This window comes from Pseudorca crassidens, chromosome 9, assembly GCF_039906515.1.
Source record: "Pseudorca crassidens isolate mPseCra1 chromosome 9, mPseCra1.hap1, whole genome shotgun sequence".
NCBI lineage: Eukaryota > Metazoa > Chordata > Mammalia > Artiodactyla > Delphinidae > Pseudorca > Pseudorca crassidens.
The window spans coordinates 1,565,204-1,584,219 of NC_090304.1; the positions used below are offsets into that span (position 1 = coordinate 1,565,204).

Genomic DNA, 19,016 nt, shown 5'->3' on the forward strand with positions numbered 1-19,016 from the left:
CTCCTGGACACCGCCCCCTGCGCCCTCCCTCTTGCTGAGCCCCCAGCCCCTCGCTGAGTCTTCGCATCTGTCTCCCCAGGGGAGAGCCCCTTCCTCCTTCTGTGCTCCCCCTCCGCTCCCCCCGCAGCTCCCAGGACCGTGTCAGAGCCCCTTCCCCCTTGGGTGCTGCCCCTTCTCCGCCTGTTGGGTTTCCTGCTCCCCCCGGCTCTGTCCGCACCTCAGTCCTGGCCCTCCACCCACTCCGCAGTGCCAGGCCCGGTGGGTGTCTGGGCCTCCCCAAGCCCCTCCACCCACAGAGCCCAGGTGCCTCCAGCCTGTCCTCACCAAGCGGGTCCTCATGCCTAGCCCGGCCCCTGTCTGCTCTCCTGTCCCCGCACGACCCTAGACCCTATCCAAGCCCCCTCCAGGGCCTCTGTCGTCCTTGAGTCTCTGGCCCCTCCCAGCCCCCAGCCCCCAGCTGCAGTCTCTCCCTGAGCAGGGCGCACCTCCCCAGGCCCCCACCGGAGTGCCCAGCTCTGCGCAATCCCATCCCTGGCTGAGGCCCCGCCCCCAGGCCGCCCTCACAGCCCTGTCCTTCCTGAGCCCACCCCCGTTGGAGTTCCTGCCCCCATATTTTCCCCAGATCGGACTCACGGGCGCCCAGCTCAGAGCCCCTGAGCTCCACGCTCGATAACGTGACTGCCCGCCAAAGGCCAGTCTTGAAGACTGTGACCCGTCACCTGTTGGAACCCTTTGCCCCTGGGACCAGGTGTCCCTCTCCAAGCCCCTGTGACACCGGTCTCCTTGGAGTCCAGGCCGCTCACCTGCCCACGCCTCTCTGCAAGCCCGGCCCGTCTCACCCTGTGGATCTGTCCCCCAAGTCCCTCCCCCACCCCCGGCCTCAGCCTGCTAGCCCCTGTCTACCCCACCTTGCTTTCATTATCTCTTTGACACTTGCCCCCAAGTGGCTTCCCCTTCCTGCAAGAGTCCCAAGGATACCCTCTGCGAAGTAGAAACCCCAGCTCCCCTGCTGCGCCCTGAGTCCCCACCTCACTGCGCAGTGGCCCTCTCTGAGTTGGGTCCTCTTCACCCATCTGCCGGCCCCCATGGAGCCCAGAACCTCCAACCCCGCCACCCCTGAAGCTGCCCTTCTGTGTGGCAGCCTGTTCCCTCCCTCTCCTCCCTTGAACCCCTGTCCTCCCCCCAGGCTGTGCTCTGAGCCCTTCCTCCCGTGAAGCCCGGCTCTGCTCTGACCCTCTCAACCGGCCTCCCTTCCCTCCACGACCCTCTCTCCTCCCAGCCTGGGTCCTTCTCAGGGACCCCTTCTCCTCGGAGTGCTCGCCTGCCTGTGCCGGGCCCTCTCTGAACACTTCTCTCACCAGTCTCTGTGCGCTCTGAGCCTGAGCCCTTCTCTGCACCCCGGTCCCTGGACACGTCCCACCCCCGCTCCAGGCCCCTCCCCTGCCCCGCCCCCACCCCCTGGCTGACCCTGGTACAGCCTCTTTCGGGGCTGGTCAGGAACCCCGCAGCGCAAGAGCTGGCTTTAAGGATGTGGATAAAACCGTCTTCAAGCAGGCGGTGTTCCCAAGCAAAGCCGGCCCCGCCCTGACCACACCCGCAGCGGGGCCCAGGCCCAGGGCCCACAGGTCTCTCAGGGCAGATGGGGACTGCGGGGAACCGGGGCTCAGTCTCCCTCATCCAAACCCCACTGCCCCTTTCCCAAGGGCCTGGCCTGCGGGCACCAGACCTCGGTCGGGCTGAGTCTGACCTAAGGGGCCCTCCCAGGCTTGTGAGTGGCCTGTGAACTAGGCCACCTGGTGTCCCCTGGGCCAGGCGCTGCCCAGGGCTGTACAGGCTGCTGTAAGCGGCCCACGGGCTGGTCTGCCCCCGCGTCCAGCTGGCCCTCAGGCAGCAGGAGAGGGCGCCTGGCCCACAGGAGCCTGCTGCAGGCCGCTGGGAAGGGGCCGGACTCAGGTGGGCTCCGGAGAGCTCAGCCCGAGGCTGGGTGTCCTCCAGGCGGGAAGCGCCCACCGGACGAGAGCCAGTGTTTGGAGCGTCCGAACGCCAGGCCCTGTGCTGGGGTCCTCATCGTGTCCATCAGGCCCAGCGCGAAGAGGTCCCTGTTGTCACCCTCCTTCCCTAGACAGAGACTCCAGGCTCAGGATCGGGTCACAGAAGCTGGGTCTGAGCCCAGAGTCAAACTGCTGGGTCCGGAGAATCCCGGCCGGCTGAATGGGTCCTCGGGGGGCAGCGCAGGGCGGCTGCACTGGCCCGACTCTGGGCAGGACATCAACGCCCTGATGGTCTGGGCTAGGGGCTGGGGGCTCGGCCTGCACTAACCCACACAGCGTCCAGGGGTCTGGGGCGTCCCGCCACGCTCGTCCCCGTGTTCCAGAAGGGAGGACCCTCCAGCCGAGGGTCGCGGTGAGCAGGGCGGGTGGAGCAGGGGCCCGTGAGTCGGTGAGCCCCTGCTGGCCTCGGGTGGTGGGAGGCTGAGGGGGACAGAGTGGAGAGCAGGCCCGGGATGGTCAACGGGCAGGGGGTGAGGGGAGGGGTGCGTCCTCCCTGGCAGCCCTGTCCTACAGCCCTGCAGAGCGAGTTTCAGGTGCAGAGAACACCGGGCACGTGTTCACGACTCTCGTAATTCTGGAAGGCGCTTGCTAAGGGCTCAGCTCTGGGGTGCGGCCCCCGGGCCCCCTGGGGCCAGGTCAGTGACAGCCACAGCCCTGCTGGCTGAGAAGGCACCAGGATAGCGACAAATGTCACATCAGCCAGACCCCTACACCTGCAGGGGGTGGGTTCCAAGGAGTCGTCCAGAGTTACCCATTCCTGAAGAATCTGCCCACCACCAAGTGTTCACAAACTCCTATTCATCCCTCAAACCCCCCTGGCTGTGCAGCTGCTTCTGACCACTCCCGCCTACCCCCACCAAACAGGCCAGACCAGCCAGGAAGTCACTGTGGCCTGAGGGGATTCCTAACTTCAATCCCTGCAACCCCAGGACTCCAGGCTGGCCTGCTCCAGCATCGGCATGGTTCACACACAGATACGGCTTCCAGGGGCTGGTGAGGAGGCCCAGATGAGAGGTGGGCTGCCCAGGTGGCACCAGCCCCATCAGGCCTCTTTCCTAGGCCGGAATCATGTGTGCAGGGGGATCAGGGAACACTGCCGGGCCCCACTGCTGGTGGAACATTTTCCAAGGAAACATGGAGGACACTCACCTGGACCTGAAAACCATGCCTTCATGAAGGTACTCACATAAGAAGCCCTGTGCTGTGCCCCACCCTGCTGATCACTGCTCCAGGCCCCCATACAAGCCAGTCCCCCACCAGTGGCGTCTTGGCCACGAGGCTGGGCAGGAGGCGAAAGTCTTGGGGTCTGGGTCTGTGAGCCAGGCCCGGGGCAACCCCAGAGGTGCACCCCAGGGTAGCTGGGTCAGCCCTCCCTCTGAAGTGACAGCAGGGCATCTGCCACACCAGCTCCTTCCCCACCACCCTCCCCACCAAGCACAAAACACGCCGACACACAGTAAGAGGCCTAGACGGATTTTATTTTCATGCCAACTTTGCTCCCGGCAACTCAAGAAGGGGGCAGCCGCAGGCAAGGCCGGTACCAGCCCCCTCCCCTCCTACCCCATCCCCAGGCCAGAGAACACCCTCAATGTCCTCCACAACGGAGTCAAGGCCCAGGATGACCCCACCGAGGCCTCACAGGACTAGCTTTTGTCCCCTGCCACCCCTGCCAGCTCCTTCCAGCTCATCCTCAGGCCTCAGCTGGCCCCTTCCTTGCCGGGTCTAGGGCAGACGGGTGGGGGCCGCAGTGCAGGGCGCCGGGCCCCAGCTGCACGGAGGCGCGACTGAGAGTGCAGCCTGGCGCTGGGCGGTACCGGGTGGCCAGGCCCCCGAGGTGCAGGCTGGGGAGGGAACTACCCCGGGGCTGGGGGTCCTAGGATGCACAGCGCCCAGTGAGCTGGGTCTTCCAGGTTAGAGAACGGAGACTGTGCACCACAGCCACCCACCGGCTCCGCCCCCCACCCGCCCCTCCAGCAGACAGACAGACAAGCAGGCAGCTTTTCCGAAACCAGGGAGGGGGAAACCACAGAAGGGAACCCGGGCAGCCTCCAGAGAGCTGTGCTGTGAGTGCGAGTGTGAGTGTGAGTGTGTGGCGGGGTGGGGTGGCCGGGAGGGCAGGGGTGAGGCCTTCTCCTCCTCGACCCTCCTCCGGACTCTGCCAGCGGGCGGGGAGCCAGCTATGGCCTGGCAGCCTCGGCCAGGCCCACCCGGTTCTGGTCGCGGTCGAACACGGCATAGTAGCGGCCGATGAACACGTCGCCCAGGATCCAGAGCGGCCCGCCGGGCGGGGGGATGTCCATGCCCATGAAGCCGCTTAGGCACATGGTCCTCCCAGCCTGCGACACCTGTGACGGCCAACGGAGGTCAGCACCCAGGCCGCGCCCTTGGGTGTGCTCCGCCCCACGCCCCCAGCCCCCAGCTCACCTTGAGCGTGTAGTCCTCTGGGGACAGCGTGTAGTCTTTAGCCCCCAGCTTCACGGTGACCTTGGGCAGGCTGGACACCTTCTCGCAGGGGATCATGTACTAAGGGGGGACGAGGAGACGCTGCATGTGCAGGGGGAGGGGCACGGCGGCCCGGGGTGCCCGTCCTCCCCACCCGGCCCCGCCGCCTGCTCACCTCGCCCTGGATCAGCGGCACGGCCCCGATGGCTTTCTGCAGCTCCCGCACCTCCTCCACGGGGCCCACGATGAGGGAGGTGCCCGTGTCCACGATGGCCTCACAGCCCCCCTTACACAAGGTCAGGCTGCTGCCCACGTCTACCCTGCAGCGAGGTGGTGTGAGTCCCCTCCCAGGGCCACCTGGAGACCCCGCCCCCACTGCAGGACTCAGCCCAAGCAGAGTTGGGTGGGAGGGGAGGGGAGGGGAGGCGGCTGGAGAAGTCAAGAGCAGGGTTAACAGTCCCCTAGGCAGCCTGTGGACGAGGGGACACTGGCTGGAGCCTGGGTACGAGAGCTCGGCTGGGCACCAGAAGGTGGCCAGAGCACCTAGGGCTGGCGGGACACAGGGTCCAGGCCCACCCTGCCCGGCCACCCTCCACCGCAACAAGGCCCTGCTGAGTGCGAGGCCGGGGGCGGGGTCCCCACAAACCACGCCCCCTGGGGAGCCAAGGGAGGGGCCCGACCTAGTACTCACTGGTCCATGTGGACCTGCCAGTAGGCCATGCGTGTGACGTTGTGGTAGATCAGCGAGCCCTTGTAGTACTTGGGGTCGGTGCCGCCCAGCATCAGCTCACCCCCGGGCTGTGCATTTGGGTCCCTGGGGGGGAAGGAGGGAGGGAGTCTGCTGCCCTGCCCACCCCTGCACCAGGCGTCCAGCCCGAGGACTGGGTGGACAGGCACAGGCTGGGACCAGGTCAGAAATCAGGAATGGGAGGAGCGATCTCAGCAGGTGCCCCAGAGCAGGACTCTTCCTGGGCGGGCAGGGGTGGAAGTATCCAGAAGGGGGGAGGGGCTCTGATCCTACAACCAGTGTGGACCGCAGGCCAAGCCCCATCCTGAGCAGAAGAGATCCTGCTTGGGCCTCTGGGCTCCTGGTCTGCCAGCTGAGGACGGCCAGGGTCAGGCCAGCAGGCAGACGAGAACATGAATGCTAACAGCTCCAGGAGCAGGGACCTTACCTGCCTGGAAGAAAAACCAAGGGCTTCCAGTAGGTGCCGGCAACCCTGAGAGAAGCTGAGCCAGCTGTTCCTGCCCCAGGCCCTTTGCACCTGCTGCTCCCGAGGATGACCTCCATCCAGATCCTTCCATGACTCGCTCCCCCTTCGGATCTCAGCTTTTGACTCTCCCCACCTCTCATTTACGCTTATATTAATACTCTGAGCTCAGCACGTCTGCCCGGCTGTCCCCAGCACTCAGAAACGCCTTGCTGAGCTTGTCCTTCCGCCACCACTGTGGCCTCCACCTCCGTCACCTCCAAAACCCATTGTGTGGAAAGCAGATCTCACCTCCAGTGCCCCTCCGCACCCTCAGCCCTGCCCTTGCAAGCCCACTTCCTGCCTCAGCCCATCACCCGGGGAGTCATAGCGCTGGGCCACCCGTCCCCAGTCCCAGGCCTGGCCAATCTCCCGGGTCCACTGCACCTCGTCTGCCTCCCCTGGACCCAAGAACTCAGGGGGAACGGCCCTACTGTTCACCTGCACCCCAGCATCTAGCAGGTGGCCTGGCCCCAAGTAGCTGCTGAGTATTTGCCACTGACCTAGCAAAGGACAGAAGGCAGTTCCCACAGAGGCCAGGCCGAGGGCTCTGGGCTGGAATTCCGCCAGTAATGCCCGGGTTCAGACCCCGGGGGGGGGCACGTAGGGCTCGGTGACCATGAGCAGAGCTCAGGGCAGCGGCCACCCGGCCCACGCCCTGCCGCAGCCTCACCCTCAACACAGCTGCATCCCCCTCCCGTCTGGGCTCCCTCTCGAGGCCCGCAGCACTGTCGTCCTGGGAAGAGGCCGGGAACTGGAAGAGTGAGACCTCTCCCCAAGGACCCCCTCCCCAGCAGCACCCCCGGGGAGGCCTCCCACATGACATCGCCCCAAGCCCTCCCCGAGGCCACCCCCGCAGGAAAACCCTGGCCCTCTTGCCTCCAGAACTCCTGTCACAGATTGAGGCTCGTGGCCTGGTCCCCTGTGGGCCGAAAATGACCCGGGGGCTAAGACCACATCTGCCCATCACCAGGCCCGGGAATGGTGGGCAGACTGACGTGGGGGGGAACCCTGCCAAGACCCCGGCCCAGCTCTGGCTCTCCAAGATCCCAGACCCCGGTGAGACACAGCCTTCTGGAGGGGCTGCCTGTCCGTCTGTGAGAGGGCGCCAACCCATCCTGCAGTCGGAGGTCAGGAGCTGTGACCCAGCGCCTGGCCGGGGGCCACGGGAAGGGCCAGCATGACAGAGACTCGCCCTAACCCACCTGTTCAGGTAGAAGGAGAAGATGTTCTTGTCCACCAGCTTCTGCTGCATCAGGTTGTCAAAGACAGGCACCACGCTGTTCACGGAGATGCGGGGGTAGGCCATGCCCAGGATGCCGTCAAACTTGGCTGCGATGAAGGTGATGCCCGGCTGCTTGGTGGCCTCCCCGAAGGTCTGCCTCTCCACCTTGATGCTGCCCAGGCTCGACAGCCCTGATTTGCAGGGCACCTGAGGGCCACGGCGGCGGGGAGGAGTCAGTGGGCCACGTGGCCCGCCAAGCCCAACGCTGGACCCTGGGCAGCCCATCACCTCCCGTCCCTGCGAGGGCAGCCACGGCTACAAAGCCCAGCTCAGTCGGTGCCTGTCAGGTAGCCCACAGGAGACTCAAGAAGGGCAGAGGACCCAGAAAAAAGGGCTGGCAACCCCGGCCGGACACAGGTGGGGACAACAGGGGTGCGGGGCCCACACTCTGCCAGGAATATTTCAAGGACAGATGCAAACGGAGGGAGGAGGGAGGGTGGGGTTGTGAGCTCAGGCTTTCCCACCCACAGCTCTCCCTTCTGGCCTGTTCCTGCCCTTGGGGAACCCGTGACCCGACCCAGGACTCAAGGCCACACAGCCCCCCCCCCCCCCGCCACCAGGAGCTGCAGATAAAGACAGCACAGGATGTGGGAAGAAATGGCTGTTTGGGGCTGAACCTAGGAGGGGAACGTGCTGGGTGACATCCCATCTCAGGCCCAGAGAGAACGTGGCGGAGGGGCCCCTGCAGATAAACCTGGGCAGGCAGATGAGGAGGGGGAGGGGTGGCCCACAGGGAACCACAGTGCCCCTGCCCCTCCCCCCACGCCTCTGCCATTCCCCCATCCAAGTACTGCAGTACGCGGCCTTCCCGGGGCTGGGGGCTGCGAGGGGACCATCTTCTGCTTTGCTCCTCTTCCTCTACAAGTCCCAACCCGGGTCCCTCCTGCGGCCTGGCCCCAGCAGCTCCACCCCAGAGCTCGTGAGAGGCGCAGGGGCACGGGCAGAGCCCACAAGGGCCCCTCAGCCCTCCCCGGGGCAGGTGGGCACATCCTGCAGGCGCCCCCTGCCCCCCAGCCACCCCGGCTGCTGCCCACTCCCGCCCAGCATCCTCTGCAGGTGCCCCTCTGCCAGCAGCTCCAGCTGCAGGAACCCCGGCCATGCCTGACCCCATCACCCAACGGCATCTCAAAGCCAACACGTCAGCACGGGACCCCATCTTCCCACTGGCTCTTCCACCCGGCTCTGTGGCCAGGGGCCTCACCACTAACCACCCACGGGGGTCCTGGTCCCAGAGCCCTGCCCGGCACTCTTACACCTGTGCCTCAATGGCTCTCTGCCCACTTCCCCTTCCGATCTCCCAGCAGTCGTCCACCCCGTCCCCGTCCCCGTCCCATTACCACTTCCTCGCCACCAAGCACACTGAGCTCCCCACCTCTGGGTCTTTGCTCAAGCTGAACCCCCAGGCCCCTCGCTCAGCTGACCACTGCTCGCCTCCCGAACTAAAGAGCCCCTCTGGGGAGCTAGCACAGACCCCTGCCCTGGGGTTCAGAGGGCAAACCCCCTCCATGGGGAGTGGCCCAGAGACGGACTCACCGACACGGTGTCCTGGCTCAGGTACCCGGACAGGCTGCCTGAGCCGTAGTGGATGTCGAAGGATGTGCCGTTCTTCACGTACGTGCTGGACTTGCCACTGTTGTACTTGTGGTGGGTCCCTGCACCGGCCGGGAGCCCGTCAGGCTGCCCGCCGGGCCACGACCAGACCCGCTGGGCACCCCCGCCGCCTGCTGCAGCCCGTCCACCAACCACCCTCCCAACTCGCTCCATCCTTGGCTCCCACGGTCCCAGCCCAGATGCGAGCAAGGGTGGAGACCCCAGGGAGGGAAGCCTGTCTGGTGTGGCTGAGAGGTGGGAGCTGCGAGCTGCCCACAAGGTGCCAGGACAGGGCCACCAGAGGTCTGTGCCTGCCCACCGTTACGCCCCAGGACTGGAGGAGGTGGGCTGAGGCTGGACAGCTGAGCCCTAGCGCCCGCGGCGAAAGCGCATGCGGGAGAGGGATGGAGGGCTGCATGCCCCTCCCCAGGGCCGCTACCCTCCTGCGTCCATGGCAGGCAGGGGCTGGGCCCGGCCCTCGGTCTCCCTCTGGCCACCAGGGAGAGGCGTGGGACAGGCTGACTTACAGCAGGCGATGTCCAGCAGTTTGCAGTGGATAGACGGGACCCACAGATTGGAAGAGCCGGTGTCGAAGACCACCGTGAAGCACTGCGGGGGCGTCCCGATGCCGATCTCCCCATAGTACTGGGCCTGGGTGGGAGGTAGGGTCTGTCAGGGCTAGGGCAAGGGGCACCCTCACCTCCCCACGGGGCCCAGAGAAGGCCCGGGCCAGGGGAGGGCCCCAGGGTCAGATCTGCTGCCTTGGCTGCCCACCCCCACCTGCCCCTCCCGAGCCCTCGGTCCTGGTACCCATGGGCACTTCGGGTTCCAGGGCCCCTGGGGACCACCCCGCCCCTGCCTGCATGTGAGCTGGGGGACGACCACCCCATGTGAAAGCCCCAAAGCCAGCAGTGGAGTCAGTGTCGCGAGAGGGTTGAAACGCCTGCCTGAAGACCCTCTGTGATTCACAGGTCCAGGGCCCCAGGAGGGAAGACCTCCTCCCAGCGTGGGGGTCAAGTCAGGGCCTGACTCTGGGGCCTCAGGTTCCACGGGGCCAAGCCTAGAGGGCCCCCAGGCAGAGGGATCTAGGTGGCCGAGGCCGCAGGCTGAATCCCTCACTGCCAGCCATGCTGCCTTCACTGCTCTGGGCCTCAGCGTTCCCACCTGCACACAGGGCAGCAGAGGCTGCCCCGGGGGAGGCCCAGGTGCTGACCAAGGGCTCAGGTGAGCATGAAGGGGGCACGTGGCCCTTGGAGCCTGCCAGGGAAACCCCGTCTTTGGCCCTCTCGCAGGTCAGAGGATGTGGGCGTTTTTGTCTGGAGTCATCTGGGCCTTGCCTCCCCGGCACTCCCTTCCCCAGGGAGGAGGGAGGCTGGGCCACCAGTTGCTGCAGGATTCTGGCTCCAACCCCTCCAGTCACCTCTTGCCAGCCACTTCGGCAGCCGCTGACTCATGACCCGACAGAAGTGGCCAGACTTGGGGGAGGGGGGGGACGGGGGTCAGAGAATGACTCAGCAAATCTCCGTCGTGTGTGTGTGTGTGTGTGTGTGTGTGTGTGTGTGTGTGTGTGTCTGTGTGTGTGTGTGTGTGTGAGAGAATGTGAGTATGTGTATGTGTGTGTATGTGTATGCGTGTGTGCGCGTGTGCATATATGTGCACGTGTGTGTGAATGTATGTGTGTGTGTGTGCGCGTATGTGTGTGCACGCGTGTATGTATGTGTGTGAATGTGAGTATGTGTGTGTGTGCATGTGCGCGTGCATATGCGCGTGCATGCGCGCTGGGGGGACAGGAACCAGGAACTGGTCCGTCAGGCCCCAGGCAGACGGCCCCTCTGACCAGCCTGATCACATGCCTGTGAGGCCACAGCTTCCTGGCACGGCTGGGGCTCCAACCAGGCAGGACAGAGGGCAAGGCCACCCGTCCCAACCTTAAGTGGACCAGAGGATGGATGGCAGCAAGGAGCTGGCTCCCCAAGACCCCGGGGGCGGGGGGTGCAAAGAGGATGTCACCTGGGCAGCCCCAGAGGTACCAGGCTGGGGCCCAGGACCTGGCCCCAGCTTGCTGTTTGGCTTCCAGAATGTTCCACGTCTGAGCCTGTTTCCCCCTCAACGGGCAGTGGGCATAAGGGCTGGCCGCTGACCGAAGAGGAAGGTAGGGCCCAGGGACTGGGCCACAGGTTGCCCCAGGCCTTCCAGCAGAATGGGCAAGAGCACAGAAGCTCCAGGGCAGTCAGTGCCGCCTGGGCACACAGGCGATCCAAGCTCAGGGACCCCCAGGCCCCCACCCACAGACTCTCGGGCAGGCCTGGGCCCGATCCTGGGCTCCTCCGTGCCGTGCCCAGCGCCCTCATCCGTAGGGGCTGACACAGCTCCCCCCAGGCTGACCGCCAGGATGAAGACGCCGGCCCAGCTCTGAGCTGACGGGGGCGGTACGTGGGGGAGACGCCAGGGAGGTGCCAGGGCCGCGCAAGTCAACCCTCTCAGCCCCCCGGGACGAGGACCAGGGCGGGCAGGGGAGCTGGGGAGGATGCGGGAGGTCAGAGCCCTCAGTCTGGAGGGGATTGCGGGCAACGGCCATGGCGAAGGGCGTGGCTCAGAAGCCCCTCCCCCATACCATGCAGCTGAGCCCCCAAAACCACTGGGGCTGAGAACACGAGTATTTCACCCAAATCCGCGCTGGCTCACAGAACTTGTCTTAAGAGCCAGCCCCTGTCTACCACTGTGTCCGTAGTCAACCCGCTCCCCCAGCCCCTGGCCGCAACCCCCCGCCCCCACCAAAACTCACATCCATGTAGTTCTTGAGAATCTCAGGAATGGGCCCCTGGGTCACAGTGGGCACCCCCTGGGAGTATTTTGAAATGGGGCCCTTGGCGATCAGGTCTTCCATGGGGCCCCCCATTTCCGACATGGTCCGGCGGATGGATGTGAACTTGTGCAGTGGAATCCTGTCAAGACAGGGGTCCGGGCTCGTCAGGGCTGGCTGGCTGCCACCCCACCTGGAGGCTCCCACACCCACATCCAAGCTGGAGGCCCAACCGCCCCCCCAGACACCTGCACCCCACTGTCCCTACTCTGGGCCCGTTCTGGTCTCTTCTGACCAGTGCGGGCTATGAGGGTGTCGGTGGTCACCTGTCACGTCTGCCCAAAGCCCTCCGTGGAGTCCCATTTGCCTGGCCCTCTGGCCAAACCCGCCACTCTCCACGCAGACCCCACGTTGAGATGGTCCCAGTTTACCCATCTGAGTTATGGGGTGGCCACCTCCTGCCTGTCAGATGGGACTTCCAGGTCACCCCCTCCGAGAAGCCCTCCTTGCCCACCCCCCAGTCCCCCTCACATGACCCCGTTTCCTTGCAGTCCTCACCCCAGGCCACACTGAGCCCAGCGGCTCTCTCCCCACACAGGCCGAAGAGGGGCAAGGTTGGCGCCTGGACCCTGGAGGCGGGGGCTTCCAGGCCTGCCTTCCTCCACGCAAGCCCCAGTGCCCCGCCTGGAGCACCCTTCCCAGCACACACGCCAGCCTGGGTGGCCCACCCAGCAGGAGGGAGCACAGTGAGGGGCCCTTCTCCATCCCCAGCTCCCCAGGGGTCTGAACCCACCCCAGGAGGTGGGAGAGGAGAGCCACCAGACCAAACAGAGCTACTGGATGAAATGTCTTCCCAGCTCTGGGGACCTTCGAGTTCAAGGTCACAGCTGGCTCTTCCTCGCAGGCCAAGGGCGTGCTCCAGGAAGATGGGCCTTTCACCTCTTGCCCAAGACCAGAGAGGCTGGAAAAGCCTGAGGTTCTTGCCTGGGGGGAGGGAGGGACACGCCCTCCAGCAACTAAGGAAACAGGTGCCTGCGGTCCCATAGGATTGCGAGATGTGAAGGGCTGGGGTTCAGCTGCCCCAAGAGGCCCCAGGCTTCCTTCCCCACTGCCGTCCACCCCCAGGGTAGGGCCTGGGGCTGAGGCCAGAGCAGGCTCAAGCCTGCAGGAGCTCCGCCACAACTGCTCCAGCTGGGACTACTCGCCCCCAGGCCACAGCGCACACAGGCGCCCACACAAGCCAGCCCTTCAGCAAGGCTCGGTCGGCTCTGGCCCCAGCCAGCTCCTGCAGCCCTGAGACCTCACCCACCTGCCCACAGGCAAAGGCCCACAACAGAGGTGGAAGCATGCCTGCCCCAGCCGAGCACAAAGGCCCCGCGGGGGGTGGGGGGGGCAAGGGTGGGGGCAGGAAGGGGTGGGCGCACCGCACCCCTCCCCTGCTGGGCGAGCAGGCTGCCTTGCGAGGCCGGGAGGGTGGGGGACCCTCCGCCTAGCTCACACAGCACGGCACAGCCTGGCCCAGGCCTGATAGTCCGTGGAGTCACTGGGCCCAGTGGAGCCCCCAGGCCTGAGGAGGGCATGGTCCTCACTGGGGGCGGCTGGTGTTGCTGCGACAAAGCCCCAGCCCCAGGGTGGGGGGAGCCGCCCACAGCCTGGTGCCGGCTGGGCCGTTCTCCCAGACCCACTCCTTAGGCCGACTCCCTCTGGACTCCGGGACGTGTGGGTCTTCTGGTGTCCAGAGGGTCTCCCAGCCGGCCCAGGACCTATGGTAAGATCTCATGGGACACACCAGGTGGGACCACAACCAGTTCACATCTAGTAAAGGGGACCCCAGGCAGGAAAATGACTTGCCCAGGCTCAGCGGGCTCCTGGGCCTACCCCTCGGTTTCCCGACTTCCACCCGAGAGCGGGCCCTGAGTACAGGCTCCCACCCTACCTGTCCTGGGGACGCTGGGTCGGCTCCCAGTCACAGCCGCCCTCCCTCCTGCTTCCTCCGGTCCCCCCAAGGCCGACCCCATGGTGGTAGAGGAAGGGTCGCGGGGCTGACGGGGGCTCTGGGCGAGCCCCGCACCTGCAGAGGTCCCCCCGCCCCGCCCGAGGGTGGACCCTGCAGTAGTCCGCGGGGGCGGCAGAGCCGCATGCCGCGCGGGGCGCTCAGGCGGTGCCCGGGAGTCACCGGGGCGCGCGAGCTGCGGGGCTCACCTGACGAGCGCGGCGGCAGGCGCGGCCAGCAGGCCGAGGGCGAGCAGCAGCAGCAGGCAGGGGGTCTGCATGGCGGCGGCGACCCGGTCGGAGCGGACAGTCCGAGAGGTCGCGCGCTTATAGCCAGGATGACGGCGCAAGTCGGGACGGGTCAGCTGACCGGCTTGTTTGCACCCCGGCTGATCACGTGGGCCGCCGGCGGCGGCGCGGGGGCGGGGCCGGGGCGGGGCGACCCCGGGCCCGGAACAGACTCTCCGGCTCGGGCCCGCGCACGGCGGGCGGGGATGCGCTCGCCGCCCGTCCCAGTCGGGCCCTGCCCTGACCCCCCGAGAATTACCGAGACCCGGCCGGGGCAGAAGGGGACGGGGCCTGGGACCACCCCCTGGACACCTTAGCCGGGCGACGTCCCCGGAGCCGCGGCTCCTTCCCCGCCCCAGGCGCGCGGTTGTGCAGGGCGCCCTGCTCCATCCTCCCCCTCCCCCTGCTCCCTCCAGGGGCGCCCCTGTCCCTCCCACTCTTCCTTCACCCTGGGAATCTCCCAGGTACCCCCTCTGGAAGCTCCAGCCACCCTCATCCTCCCTCTCCAGGTGTCCACAGCCCTCCCACCCCCCAGTACCCCTCCCCAGAGCAGCACCTGGCCTGGCCCTGCCCGGGTCACCCTGGGCCCTCCTTCCTGTGTAACCCGGCACCGCACCGTCCCCACCAGGCCCCAAATCTCAAAGGATGCTGTGGCGGGGGGAGGGGGCGGGAAGGGAGGGAGGTCTCGGCCGCAGGTACTCCCGATCAGTTTTTACGGGCCTCAGGGGTAGGAGAGCCCCTTGCTCTGGCCAGTGCTCAGCCCTGACTGAAGCCACAGTGACCCGGTCAGCAACCATTCCTTCCTGCCCAGCCTGCTCCCCAAGGAGAGGGCCACTCCATCCCTCCATCCTCAGTCCCAGCCAGAGGAGGAAAGAATTTGGACAGGTCATTTCAGAGAACGTCATGTCAAGAAGGAAATTAAGCAGGAGAATGTGCTAGGAAGTGACCGCTGTGGAGGGCGGGCCTCCCTGAGGAGGTGACATTTGTGCAGGATGTGAACAGTGAGGAACCTTCACAAGGGGACTTGCCCAGGGCACTTTTTCGTGAGTGGTCCTCCCAGCTCCCCCACTTAAAGGGGGGCAAACAGGTTCTGTGGCTCACAGAGGCAGGGTTAGAATTCCCGTCTTTTCTGTAACCACTGAATAAACCAGAACCCTGACCTCGGCCACCATCACCGCCTCCACGCTGGTCAGCCTGATGGCTACAGGTGAGTGACCCCCGCCTCGCCCTACCTCCGTACCCAGCCATCACATAAATACTGGGTTCCCTGCTGTGGTTCTAGATGTGAGGACTGAAGCCGGGAGCAAAGCAGGCACACATCCTTGCCCTCGGAATCTGGCCCCGCGCCCTCGGGTCCAAGGCTGTCCTCCGTGCAGGCCCAGAAGTGGGGCCCTTGCACCAGGCGTTATCCCCTCCCTCCCGGCAGGCCAGTATCTTGGAGAGGTCAGCGAAGTCCTGGGTGGGCTGGAGTCTGCCATACAGTGGAAGGGGTCCCAGCTGGTGTCTCCTGGGTCACCGTGCTGGTCCTGATGTCTGGTGGGGACATGATAGCGTGTACCTGTGGTGCTCAGAGACAGACGTCTGAGAAAACACACGTTCAGAGTGTCCTACCTGCTTCTTCTTCAGAGGCATTTCTGAGGCCCCTGGGGGGTCTGGGCAGGAGGCAGCGTGGGTGATCGGAGGGGCCAGAAGCTTGACACGGCAGCCAGTTGTGTCTGGCCCGAGCTGGTGGGAGCCAAGCTGACATCCTTGGTTTTCCCTGAAGGCGGCAGGGGGCTGCCGAGAAGGGACCCTCTGCTGGCCCAAAGGGTGGAGAGGCCCTCACCCACTGCGGAGGCCGTCTGTCCATTTATTACAGAGCAGAGATGCTCTCTGCGCTGGTCCCCAGCCCAACCCTTGATGCTCCAGGAGGGAGAGCCCAGGCCCAGATGTGTGTGTGTGTGGGGGGGTGTCCTGCCCAGGTGAGTCGAGAAGAGTAGCCCCTTCTGGGGGCTCCTCCCTTTGACCTCCACCTCCCTTTGACCTCCGCTTGGCATCTCGTGGGTCAGGCCCTCTGGGACCCTGTGCATCCGTTTTCCCCTCCCAACATGTGACTGTGGGGCACCAGCCGCATGCCAGGCGAGCTCTGGGCGCCGTGGAAATCATGGGAACAAAACAGGATCCCTGCCTTTGTGGAGTTTATACTCCAGGCAGGGGAGACAGAAGATAAAAAGGCTGCTTACACAGGCCACTGTAAGGAGATGATGAAGGGAAAGTCGGGGCAGGGGAGGGACGGCAAGTGACAGGAAGCGGGTGTTGCAATGGGAGAAGCCTCGTGCAAGCACGTTAAGTCAGCTGAGCCCAGGCAGAGCGGGCGGAAGAGATGAGATCAGGGGTCAGAGCGGAGCTTCCCTGCCAGGTCACTCGGATGTCCAGTCACCTAGAGGACCCCGGGTGGGATGAGCTGAGGGTTCTGAGCACCACACGCTGGCCGCCCTGCAGAGCAAGGCGAGGGAGGAAGGGCGACCGTAGACGAGCTTGCAGGCTGGGGCCACCATCCACGTGGGGGCTGAGGTGGCCTGTACTGGGGCGGTGGCCAAGGAGGCTGTGAGAAGCAGCTAGATTCTCACAGGGATGCACTTTTGAGGCAGAGCCTGTGGGCTATGCTGATGGATCGGGAAAATGGTGTGCAGTGGAGGGATTAACACTGACGCAGGTGTGTGCACAATGGCCAGAAGGATGGCATGTTAGCGGCCAAGGTGGGGACGGAGGCGGGAGGAGGGACGGGGAGGGAGACGGGGAGCTCCGTTTCAGATGTTTGTGACATTGGCAAGATGCCCGGGGGACATGCAGTGGCACTGCTGAGTGGCTGCAGCTACTGGGCTTGGGAGTTGAGGCGAGAGATCCAAGCTGAGACAGAAACTTGAGCGTCATCAGTACTCAGCACTTTCTAAAGGGTGAGATCAGATGCCTGAGGGCTCCCAGCTTTATGTGGTTAGAGAATTGAGGGGGAACCAGCAAAGGAGACAGCAGGAGCCGCTGGGGACAGGAGGAGTGCCCAAGGAGGGTTGTGGCCCGCCTATGGGCCGGGGGCAGGATGGGACTCTGCACCGACCACGGGACTTAGTGACTTGGCCTGGAGGAGAGCAGTTTCACTGAAGTGGCAGCAGTGATGTTTAAGAGAGAGCAGCTCTTGTAGACCCGGTGATCGAGACAGTGTGGTGTTGATGCAAAGACAGGCAAATAGATGGGGGAGCTGAACGAAGGAGAGCCCTGCACTCCTGCAGCGGGGAAGGCTCTCTTCTCAATGGACGTGCAGCGGGATGGGAGGGCCTCGATCCCTCCCTCACACCACACACAGCTGTCAGAATCCCAGGTGGGTTAGGAAGATGGTCAATTCCTTAGGTCAGTTAGATCCACGGTAAATGCATCAGGGGGAAAACGACAAAGGAGGCCGCCTTCATGATCTTGAAACCAACAAAGATTTGTGTTTTAAATAGGAAATGCACAAAACCCATCAAATCTGTGAAAAAGACAGACAGGATTAGGCGAATGAGAAGAGAAGGAGAATGAGGACAGAAGGCATCCAAAATACGTGGAAACTCTTGAAACCCAACAGTCGGCAAGTGCGCAGGATCAGACGCCCCAGCAAAGGAGGCGTCCGTCCAGAGGACAGAGAAGCCCGTGGAGAGACATTCACGTCAGCGGGAAACGCACGTTAAAATGGCAACCGGAGGGGCTTCCCTGGTGGTCCAGTGGTTAAGAATCCGCCTTCAGATGCAGGGGTCAGGTTCAATCTCTGGTCCGGGAACTAAGATCTCACACGCTGCGACTAAGCCCATGTGCGCTAGAGCCCACGCGCCACAACTAGAGAGAAACCCATGCGCTGCCGCTAAGACCCGATGCAGCCAAATAAATTAATTAATTTAAAAAAACCGAACAGAAAGCCGTCAACCAGATACCTCTACACACCATCAGAGCGGCCAAAACCTGGACACTGACGGCACCAGGTACCGGTGAGGGTGTGAAACAGCGGGAACCCGCACCCATCACTGGTGGGAACGCAGATGGTGCCGTCATTTTAAAGGAAGACGGTTTGGTGGTTTCTTAAAAAACTAAACCTGCTCTTACTATATGATCCAGCAGCTGCGCTCCTTGGTATTTACACAGAGGAGCTAAAAACTTCTGTCCACACAAAACCCCGCACACAGATGTTTATAGCAGCTTTTTGCGTAATTGCCAAATCTGGAAACAACCAAAATGCCCTTCAGTAGGTGGATGGATCGATACACTGTGGTCCATCCAGACAATGGAATATTGTTCAGTGCTAAAGAGAAATGAGCTATCAAGCCATGAAAAGACGCAGAGGAAACATAGAGGCATATCTGTAAGTGAAAGGAGGTAATCTGAAAAGGCCACACGCTCTGGGATTCCAGCTGTATGACATTCTGGAAAAGGCAAAATCATGGAGACAGTAAAAGAATCAGTAGTAAAAGAACCGGGGGTTGGAGGAGGGGAGGAGGGGAGGAGGGTCAACGGGCAGACTCAGTAGAGCCATTATTACAGCAGTTAAGAGACTCTGCGTACGATGCTTCAAGTGTAGATACAGGACATTATGGGTTTCTCAAAACCCATAGAATGTACAACGCAAGGAGTGAACCTTAATGTCCCTCCTTGTGACATTAATGTTAACGTCACTCCTTGTGACTCCTTGTGACATTAATGTTAATGTTACTCCTTGTGACTCCTTGTGACATTAATGTTAACGTCACTCCTTGTGACTCCTTGTGACATTAATGTTAATAACAATGTATCAGTATCAATAATGTATAATAATAATGTATCAATATTGGCTCATTGATTTTAGCAAATGTATCACTAATGCAAGATGTTAATAATAGTGGACACGTGTGTGTGTGTGTGTGTGTGCGTGTGTGTGGGGGAGGTGAGTTTATGGGAACTCTGTACTCTCTGCAATTTTTCTGTGTATGTAAAACTGTTCTAAAAAATAAAGTATTAATAGAAAAAAGGGCATCAATCTCTCTCAGGGGAAAAGTGATAAATTAGTCTATATCAAGATTGATAACTTCTGTTTCTCAAAAAACACCGTGTTAAGAGAGTGAAGAGGCAAAGCCACAGAGAGGGAAAAACCGTTTTCATTACACAAATCTGACGAGCAACTAGCATCTGAAATATAAAAGGAGCAGCAAACCCATAAAAAGGCAAAACCTAACAGAGCAAAGCAAACCAGGAGAATGATTTGCTAGACGCTTTGCACACAGGCACAGGGAACCAGGTGCCCAAGAGACGGGAAAAGTGCTTATCTTCCTTTGTCA

General features: G+C 63.2%; 1 protein-coding gene and 2 long non-coding RNA genes across 4 annotated transcripts in view; 2 read left to right on the forward strand and 1 right to left on the reverse strand.

Annotated features, from left to right (window-relative positions):
• Positions 1 to 4,029, forward strand: part of LOC137229828 (uncharacterized) — a 5,098-nt gene extending 1,069 nt beyond the window's left edge. Inside the window, exon 2 of the long non-coding RNA XR_010945875.1 lies at positions 1,996 to 4,029. This is a non-coding gene — a long non-coding RNA (uncharacterized lncRNA). The remainder of the gene's footprint in view (positions 1 to 1,995) is intronic.
• CTSD (cathepsin D) lies at positions 3,509 to 13,785 on the reverse strand. Its single transcript, XM_067747891.1, has 9 exons — positions 13,624 to 13,785; positions 11,404 to 11,563; positions 9,146 to 9,269; positions 8,562 to 8,680; positions 6,949 to 7,175; positions 5,185 to 5,307; positions 4,669 to 4,813; positions 4,476 to 4,574; positions 3,509 to 4,396 (listed from the first exon to the last, which is right to left on the reverse strand). Exons 1-9 carry the CDS (start codon positions 13,692 to 13,694, stop codon positions 4,229 to 4,231), a joined length of 1,236 nt encoding a protein of 411 aa, XP_067603992.1. The 5' UTR covers positions 13,695 to 13,785; the 3' UTR covers positions 3,509 to 4,228.
• Positions 13,786 to 13,828: 43 nt separating this feature from the next.
• On the forward strand, positions 13,829 to 18,714 carry LOC137229827 (uncharacterized). Of its 2 annotated transcripts, none has more exons than XR_010945874.1 (2): positions 13,829 to 16,637; positions 17,181 to 18,714. It is a non-coding gene; the product is annotated as an uncharacterized lncRNA (long non-coding RNA). The 2 variants fall into 2 exon arrangements; XR_010945873.1 differs by having other exon boundaries at positions 13,829 to 14,908.
• The last annotated feature ends 302 nt before the right edge of the window (positions 18,715 to 19,016 follow it).

What these genes read in the sequence shown, in the direction of transcription:
- CTSD (XM_067747891.1), bottom strand. Translation starts at nt 13,694, where the DNA reads ATGCAGACCCCCTGCCTGCTGCTGCTGCTCGCCCTCGGCCTGCTGGCC. An exon ending in TGAGCCAGGACACCGTGTCG is followed by an intron (nt 7,176 to 8,561) that starts GTGAGTCCGTCT and finishes CGTGGCCCTCAG; the next exon opens with GTGCCCTGCAAATCAGGGCT. An exon ending in TTCTCCTTCTACCTGAACAG is followed by an intron (nt 5,308 to 6,948) that starts GTGGGTTAGGGC and finishes CTTCCCCCCCAG; the next exon opens with GGACCCAAATGCACAGCCCG.